The 9,111-nt window shown below is 33.8% G+C and overlaps 1 protein-coding gene across 1 annotated transcript in view; it reads left to right on the top strand.

The window, feature by feature from the left end:
* The first annotated feature begins 6,754 nt into the window (after positions 1 to 6,754).
* Positions 6,755 to 9,111, top strand: part of LOC117111308 — a 76,022-nt gene continuing 73,665 nt past the window's right edge. The window contains exons 1-2 of the mRNA XM_033254237.1: positions 6,755 to 6,833; positions 8,350 to 8,679. Of these exons, the coding sequence (XP_033110128.1) occupies positions 6,755 to 6,833; positions 8,350 to 8,679 (409 nt within the window). The remainder of the gene's footprint in view (positions 6,834 to 8,349; positions 8,680 to 9,111) is intronic.

Genomic DNA, 9,111 nt, shown 5'->3' with positions numbered 1-9,111 from the left:
TACACATACATACACACACACATACATATGTATATAAATATACATACATACACAAACATACACACATACATATAAAAATACACATACATACATACATATACACATATAAAAATAAAAGAAACATAGGTAGAAACAAAATTTTGAATAATAAAAAGGGGTATATGCAAGGTAAGAGAAAATCAGGTAAGATAAAGCAGGAATTATTGGTGAGGATTTGAAATAGAATGCTTAAAATTTGAAAGTGTCATAGATTTAAAGTTGGTTTTAATATCATCTGGGAGTTTATTCCATAATTTAGTAGAACGATAAACAAAAGTTCTTTTACCTTGCATATTATTCCAGGTGTATTCAATAAGAGTGTTTTGACTTTGACTGCGGGTACAATGCGTATGCAAATCATAATTAAAAGCAAAATTCTTAGATAAATAGGATGGAGCATGATCATTTAAACATTTGAAAATCATACTATGGCGCTCGCTCAGCCTTAAAATGTCGTAAACAAGACCAGGGAGTTGTTATTTAAAGGACTTGTGAAATATAGCTGGAATATGACGTTTTAGGATCATCATTACCTAATAAAAAGATGTGCCAAATTTGGAATCTGAAAAATGTCGGCTTCATTAGGTAATTTAGGGATTTGTATGTCCTTACTGCAAACCTGCCAGAAATTAATGAGGTAAACAAATCTGCGTTGTGACGTCATTTGTGCCTGAATTCAGGTTGCGTAATCTGATCCACATCAGTCCACGCTGGGAAAACATATGGGCAAGCAGATTAGTAGTAGTTGTGTATGGGGTGTTTTTGGTATGATCTGTCCAAGTACAGCTACGGTATGTGGATGAATTGTTATGGTGACTAACACTTAAATAATTTAGCATTAAATACAATAATGACAGTACTACACAAGATGTAGAAGCAAGTAAATTCACATCACGATCCAAACATAGGCCTGGCAGGCTGTGCTAGACTAGAGAGTGAAGAAGAGAGGACGTACCTACCTTACCCCTAGTCTACTTAGAGATGCAATTTTATTCATAGCTTCCACTTTTCTTTTTTCATTCGTTTTCAATAAAGTATATTAAAATAAATATTCTTGTTATTCCTCTTTCTACGTATTTTGTACTGATGTTCCAATGGAAGAAATTCCACAGGTTGACGCTTGCATTACTTATTCAAGGTAGTTGCTAAATACAACGGGTTCAGCCGAGGGGGCATGGCTACGTATGTTGACGTCATGCATAACTATTCAGCAATGTTTTGTATTAATTTCCTCGACAAAGTGTGGGCCCTGTCTGTTAATCGCACAGCATAGCAAAATACAGTCCGTACAACTAATTTCTTCATGGTACAACCAATATAAGACAAACTAAAGTTGTCCCTGTGTTTTTTTTCTCCAAAAAAATAGGATCCCTGGAATATTATCAATTCATGGGGCCTACATAGAGTGAAATAATACATAGGCCTATAGTAAGTCTTATTTTAGAGGTAGGGATTATGCCTTAAACACAGAAAGAAATGAAAACAGTTCAATGGCCTAGGCCCTACTATAGTACAATACTGTAGGCTTACTTAGCAGGGTGGCGGCAGTGGGTGGAAGGGGGATGGAAAGGGCCCCCGTCGTGGAGGTTGGCTTCTCTTCCACCCCCTGTCGGGGAGAAAAACCACATTTCGTCGGGGAGAAAAATGTAATGTATTTTCTACATATTTAGATACCAATATCGACTAAGTAAGACTTTCCAAACCAAAAATTGTTATTTTTTTCGGGGGTGGGAGCCCCGTGGAACACTAATTTTCGACGGATATTGAGGGACGCCCGACCATGCTCACCTTTTTTCGTCGGGACATTGGCCCTCCTCGTCGGGCAAATCCTGTACTATGGATTTTCCAATATTAAGTGATGTTAACAACAAATCATCTTTAATGTATTTCATGAATTAATTATAACCAGAGAATTACGAACACAACAATATTATGTCATGGAATCGAATCTCAAGTACTGTATTGTATTTGCAGAGCCACGTAGGCTTTGTGGGCGACTCATAACCGTCCATTCTTCAGCGGGGTATAAACAATGCGTTTTGTAAATGAACTTCTCACCGGGTAGGCAGTGGTTAAGCCTTACATTTTTGGGATCAACACCGAATATTACTGTAGTATGAAAACAATGTACATTCAATCAATAAAGGTTGTTTTTATCAAACGTAAATATAATTTAGATTTAGTTTAATGTAACAATTGATAGATTTGAAGAATATAAGTTTATGCTAAAGGTAGACCAGGCCCATAACGGTAAAAGTGGCCGTCCTAAATAATTGTTGGCCGTCTAAAAGTAGACCAAACATCTTGCTGTCTGGCCAAGCCTATGGCATCAATACAAACACTTCACCACTATTTGTATCAAGAAGTAAACTAACTTGATTATTTTTATTGCAGGTAAACAATGTGGCTGGTAACAAAGAATATTGTAAGTCATTTCTTATTTCATATTTACATTTAAGAAATTTTATCTGTTAATTATCTATACATTACAAAATAAGTATAGATATTGAAATATTTTTCTTAAAATTCTGGAATGTAAAATATTGTCAAAACTAAAGATTCAAGAAACTTTATTGTCTGTACTTGTAATACAGTACATAAAATTGACTTACTTGGCATGATTTAAATGTTAGAAAAGAAATTTAAATAAAACACCACATTACACATTAAATTCCAATAAACATACTGTCTTAAAAATAAACACACTAAATGGAGAATATGAATGTGAAAATAGAACAAGATTAATTTATAATAATAATGTAGTGTAAATTTGTATATTATTTCTTGTTTATATTCATTGTTTATTCCAGTTCTTACTACTGTATTTGGTTTTACTTCTGTTGCTGAGTGCACCAAATGGTAAGTTGAGGTAACTCTGTACAGATTGTATGTCATTAGACATATGTTTTAATAATAAATTTCCTGTTGATCGAATATTCACGAGCTCATGACAAGCACATGATGAAATATTGCCAGCTTCTTATTTTGTATGGTCTTGGCACTTTAATGTCAGCAGAGGCCTATCACGTCAACAAGGTTTTGTAAAGGACGGGTTGTATGATATTAAATAATGGTGACTACATAAATTGACAAGGTCGTTTGTCAATATTGAAGTCACATTTTCTATATTGTAATAAAACTCAGTACATATCTTAATTTTATGGTGTTAATACAAAGTCAATATTAAAGTAATTAATAATAACTTTATTGTTTCTCTTTTGTAACAGAGGCACAATCGCTAAAGAGATGTGCAACAATAATTCATAATATAAGAGTAATAATAACATATGTAATAATAATAATAACTTTATTGAATCGTACACTTTTATATCAGTGGCACACACTATCAAGTGGTGCGTTTACAAATGTACATTGTCTTGCTGTAGACATTTCTTACTTAACTAATACACTGTCTAATTAATACTTTATCTGTATTTTGAATTTTTTACTTAACTAATAAAAAAAAAAATTATAGTACGAATCCCAAGAAATGAAATACACGCCACCGTGCTCGACACCGTTCACACCATTGCCAGGAATTCCTGACGATGCATGACCAATGCCGAAACTCGACGGTGCGCATTCCGCATTCCATCTCCCGGAGAATGCATTACACTTTATCTGAATAAACTGAAAAGAAACATAAATGAAACTTAGGAAGAAAAAAGAAAAGAATAGAAAAAGAAAGGGAAAAAAAACGATAATAATAATTTTTTTTTCTCTCTTCCCTCCCCCTTCCATTTCCTTTCCTTTTCCTCTCTTTTTTCTTCTACCCCTCTCCCTCCTCCTCTCTCTTTCCTCTTTTTTTTCTCTTCCCCACTTCCACATTTTCTTTTTTTTCTCTCTCTCCTCTTCTTCCCCTTTTCCTTCTTTTTTTTTCTTCCCCCTCTTCTTCCCCCTTCGCCTTCTCTTTTTTTTTTCTCATTTTTCTTTCTTTTCCAACAAGTCTATTTATGAAAAAGTATTATAGATTTTGTTACGTTCTTCCCATGCTTTAGTTAAAAAAATTTTACAATATTTGTTAAAGATTTTTCCTGCCATTTCATAAGTAAAATAAGTTAAAATTGGGTTTGTTATAATTTGGTGTTCATAATGAATTTCAAGATCATCTAGAAAAAGGTGATACTTAAGTTCCGGGGAACCCGAAATAAATAAGTTACAAACTAGATTTAGGTCATTGTGGTATAAACATGTTATATCGTCATTGCGGACTTATAAAATCCGCATACGCCTTAAAACTAAAAGAAAATGCATACTTTTGGAGTCCGTACTGAGCCCAACAAATCCGCAATGAAAATAACGTATTCATAGTTCTTCTTGTAGTTTTTTAAAAATAGGTTCTCTACGATTGTTTTCTGCCTTCAAGAGGCAATGAATTAGTTCGGGCTTTAAATTTTAGGTTTTGTTGCATGGTAGCTGTCCCTTTCTAATAAATACGTTTCCATTGTTGGTTTTTTTTTTATATTTTCTAATGATGATTTAGCTTGAGCATTATTAAACCATTTTATATAATTATCTTGTATTGTAATTTTCTATTTAATGTATTTGAGCCATTTTGTGTTACAATCAATATTAAAATGCCTTTCTAACTCAAACTTATTCAAGAGGATTTCAATATTTTTTAGTGCAAAGAGAGCTCTAAAAAGTAAACGTGGCCAACAATGCTCTTCCATATCTTGAAGTCTGTGAAATTTTGTTAATATTCTTTCTGTCTGTATGGATTCTATTGTCTGCCACCCTAGTTCACCATAGAGAGCTTCCTATGCAACATATCTGGGTGCTTTTAAAAAGAATCTAGCCATTTGGTATTGAATATTTTCAAATTTTTGCATGGAAGTCTTATTGTCACAGAACCATATGTTACTTGCGTAAGTTTGGTATACCAATTGACTTCCAGAGAATATCGCCATAGTAGATTCTATTAAAGTCATCATGTTCGTTAATGACTGACTTTATATATGCCATGACTATTTCCTTTTTTTCTATTTCGTCTATCTGACAGGTGTCTTTAATTTTACTTGATATCAACATTCCAAGGTATTTATGTGTGTTAGTTTATTAATAAAGGTGTTACCAATTGGCCATTTCCTATGTATATTGTGGCGTTATAATAACATTTTCCATTGTGTTGCAAATTAATTTGCTGCATTTAAAAGTAAGTTTAATTCTTGTTACTGTCTCCAATTAAAATGATATCATCTGCCCAGAATAGGCAGCCAATTTTGGCATCAAAGATATTAATTACTAGGTCTCTTTCTTTAATTATTTTGTTATTAAGTTCACTAATATACATGGTAAATAAGATTGGAGACAGTGGACAACCTTGTTTAACGCCATCATTAATGTCAAACATATCTGTTTCAATGTCAAAGTAAATGCATTCATGGTAGATTATAAGAATACAATCTACAAATTTGTGATGATTTTCGTCAGATGTACAGATCATTCATGCATACAATTTTACATATAAAATTTGGTGTGTGATGTCATATGCATGCCATGGCTGATTTCAGAAGTGGCTTACTTCATGCATATTTAATCTCAAAGTGTTATCAAATTCAAAAGATGGACGATGTCTGAGTGTCTCAACTAGGCCTCCCTTTTGCCTACCTACTCGAATTAAAAAAGTTAGTACATTAGTTCTTGGCCTGAACAACGTAATGAACTGTAGTCTGTTGTCTTATGTAGAAAAAGCAAAATCTTTGGTAGATTCTTGGCAATTATGTTAAAACAACTCTAAAAACACTACTGATCAAGAAAAAAGTGGGTGCCAGTTTTTTCATCCACTCCTTGGGCCTCCATTTTGAAATTCAAAATGGTCGCCTTTTTTAACCAATTTATTGGTAATAAAGAGTGTTTTAAACATTTTATTGGCATTGGGTAAGTGTTGTCTCTTATACACATCTAGGCCTATCACGTCAACAAGGTTTTGTAAAGGACGGGTTGTATGATATTAAATAATGGTGACTACTCCTTAGGATGAGGACGAAATATCCGTTATAATAAAATATATTTATGTTCCGGAACACGTCAATTCATCTTTTATTGTTTGTCTCCGACACACAGTATCTTTTATAATTAGTAGAACATATGTGCAACACATGCCTATGCCGTTTTTATATATATATATGTATATAATCTGCGTGGTTGGCTTAAACCAGATCATGTAGACAAGAGTGCTCAATGCAGTATATAGCAGAGCAGATAGACAAATAAAACATGTAACACTGGGTTAAAGACTCAACATTTTATTGCACTACAGGCTGTTTCATGAGGGGTACCTCAATCATCAGGTGCTAGGCTCTTAGTGAAGGAATAATGAAGCACATAGATTGTGACAGTTTATCAGAACAAAAGTATGTTAATTACCAAGTGATTAAGTCTCTATTGTTTAGATGGATAAAAGAAAGCCTGCAGGATTAAGTAGTATATCATAACAAGAACTTGTGTCTATGTCTACATGAACTGAATAATTCGTTCCTTTGATTCAGAGTACAAATTTCGGGTTGACATATAATAAAATACTTCTCTTGTATACAAAGGTTACATTGTTTGGTAGAGTTGGAATATGATTTACATTTAGATTATATATGCCATTTAATTTTGTACTTTATGTCATCTTCTTTAAGCTTCCAAACATATTGGCTAAGTGTAGTGTTATTCTTGTATTTATCATTACGGAATGAGCAGGTATGCCCATTGTATCTGCTTTTAAATGATTGTTCAGACAGCTGCTGAAGTTGCAAGATGGGGATACCCTTTAAGCATACATGCTCTCAAGATGGGTATTTTCCGTAAGACCAACGTATGTTTCAACTTCATTATTGTCATCCCTACTAATTGTAGCTTGGTATACTACGCTGCTACTTAGACATTTCCCAGATAGTGGGCATTCGTTATGGTTTCGGCAATTGCATAGCTTGCAGTTGTCTTCTGCCTTGTCATTTTTTAGTATGGCTTTATTATGGGCAGAGATTATAGATCCTATATTAGGCACTAACATTAACTCAATATACACAAATTATTGTCTTAATTATGATGTGCATTGGCTAATATTTTTGTGTTTTAAGAATCAATAACAGCATACAGTAATTGTAAATCCATTTTAAAGCACTTAAAATGAGGTTACATTTACTATATCAATTCTTAATTTCCCTCTAAATAAAGATTTTAAAGACCACTTTTAGTGCCAGCCTTTAATTTGGGGATTCTAATTAGGACCAAAGCTGCTAAAGACCACCAAAACCCCAGTCCCAAAAGTGGTCTTTATTTGGAGGGAGAGACCTGTATGGGCTGCCTAGCCTAGCCTAGGCTTGATTCGTCGCTGTCACTGCTCACTCGTTCTACTACTAATACTAGGATTTTTGGCCTGTTTATAGGGGGTATTATATTTTAGCCAGGATAACTGGTCAATGTGAGTTATTCAGTATTGTACACGTTCATGGCTCCAAAAACATGAGCATTATGAATGGTTAAAATTGTTTATTTCATCCATCCATATCCATATTTTCGTCCATTTATCCAAATATGAAATGTAAGGGCGTGTTTCTGCTGAATAACGCCAAAAACATGTTTTTTATAAACAGTTAAATTCCTTCTGAACGCGTTTCTAGTGAAAAAGTGCAACTAATAAAAACAAGGTAATGTGAGCATTGGCAGGTGGGAGGAGCTTAAATGACGGTCACCACCGGAAGTTGAAGCTGACCTTACACGTCATGCGTTGCAGCTGAAAAGTGTACCACAAAACACGCGTTTTCTGAATGCAAACCCTATAACGAATGTATGTAAAACATGCAATTTTAGAATGCATTCCTAACCGTGATTTTGTTTTGTGACCCGTTTCTACTGGGGAAAAAACACGTACCATTTAAAAACACGTTTTTTTGCTCAGCAGAAACAGGCCCTAAGATTACTTCATTCCTTTGGCAACCAGCACCATGCATTCAACCTTTTACAAGTCCCTTGTTCCATCTCTCAGTTAATTTACATTTGTTTTGACTGGAGTGTCAGAAAAAGCTTACAATAAATACATGTTTCCTTAAAATATGCATATATTATCTATATTATTACCTAATATGAATAATGAGCTGGCTGACCATGTTCCTCATATTTCTGAAACAGTGCATGATATTCTGTAGCTAGATGCTATAGGTTAATATTGAGGTTTTCAATTTCTAAGAGACCTTTTGTAATTAGAAAAAAAAATCTGATTCCTTATTTCTGCTAATGTTAGCATAATATGCTGTAGCAAGTCTCATCTTCAATATAAATTTATAATAAAAGGTTTTTTTTTTTGTTTTTTTTTAAAAGTATATAGCCAGTCAGTGGTAACATCTAATGAAGTGGCCAAAGAAGGTGATGATGATGTAGTGATACCATGTGACTATTCAAAATTTACCTCTACACCTAGAGTTATCATATGGAATGAAGTAAATGAAGCAGGAAAAAGTATTAAACTAGGTATTGTAAATGATATAAAGACTGTCAATGGACGTTACAGCTTGAGAATAACTCCTGGGAATGCTGACCTGGTTATCGCACAGCCAGTAAGGAATGATACTAATAGAAGATTTCAATGTCAGATACAGACACAAACTGGAGACTACATAAATTCTGATTCATCCATCCTCATTGTATATTGTAAGTATGGTAGATATCTCAACATTTGCATTTGGTATTGATTACATTTCATACCATCAATCATAGACTGGTTTGGATTCTACCTGTCAGATCAAAAATTGTAAATATTAAGTCATCTTTGTCAGATTCAAAACCTATTACTGTTGGTGTACCACAAGGGTCCATACTTGGCCCATTGCTTTTTTCAGTACAGTAGAACCCCTCATTTACGAACCCCGATTTTACGAATTCCCGATTTTACGAACGTAATATAAAGGTGATGACGTCATAAAAATTGAAGTAAAAGATTTTAAAAAAATAAAACCCGAATTGTACCTGTTATTACCATGCATACAACACAACACACCATACTATACAGTACTATGTAATTCTCAAGTGAAGGAGGCCCTCTAACGGGCCTCTTCAAAGTCAGTGTTTTTTATGGCTTCACAC

Source organism: Anneissia japonica, unplaced genomic scaffold (assembly GCF_011630105.1).
Source record: "Anneissia japonica isolate Jap-2015-1 unplaced genomic scaffold, ASM1163010v1 scaffold288064_len137640_cov117, whole genome shotgun sequence".
Classification (NCBI taxonomy): Eukaryota; Metazoa; Echinodermata; class Crinoidea; order Comatulida; family Comatulidae; genus Anneissia; species Anneissia japonica.
Note: the sequence above shows the minus strand (reverse complement) of the source record. Positions and strands in the feature narration are given on the sequence as shown.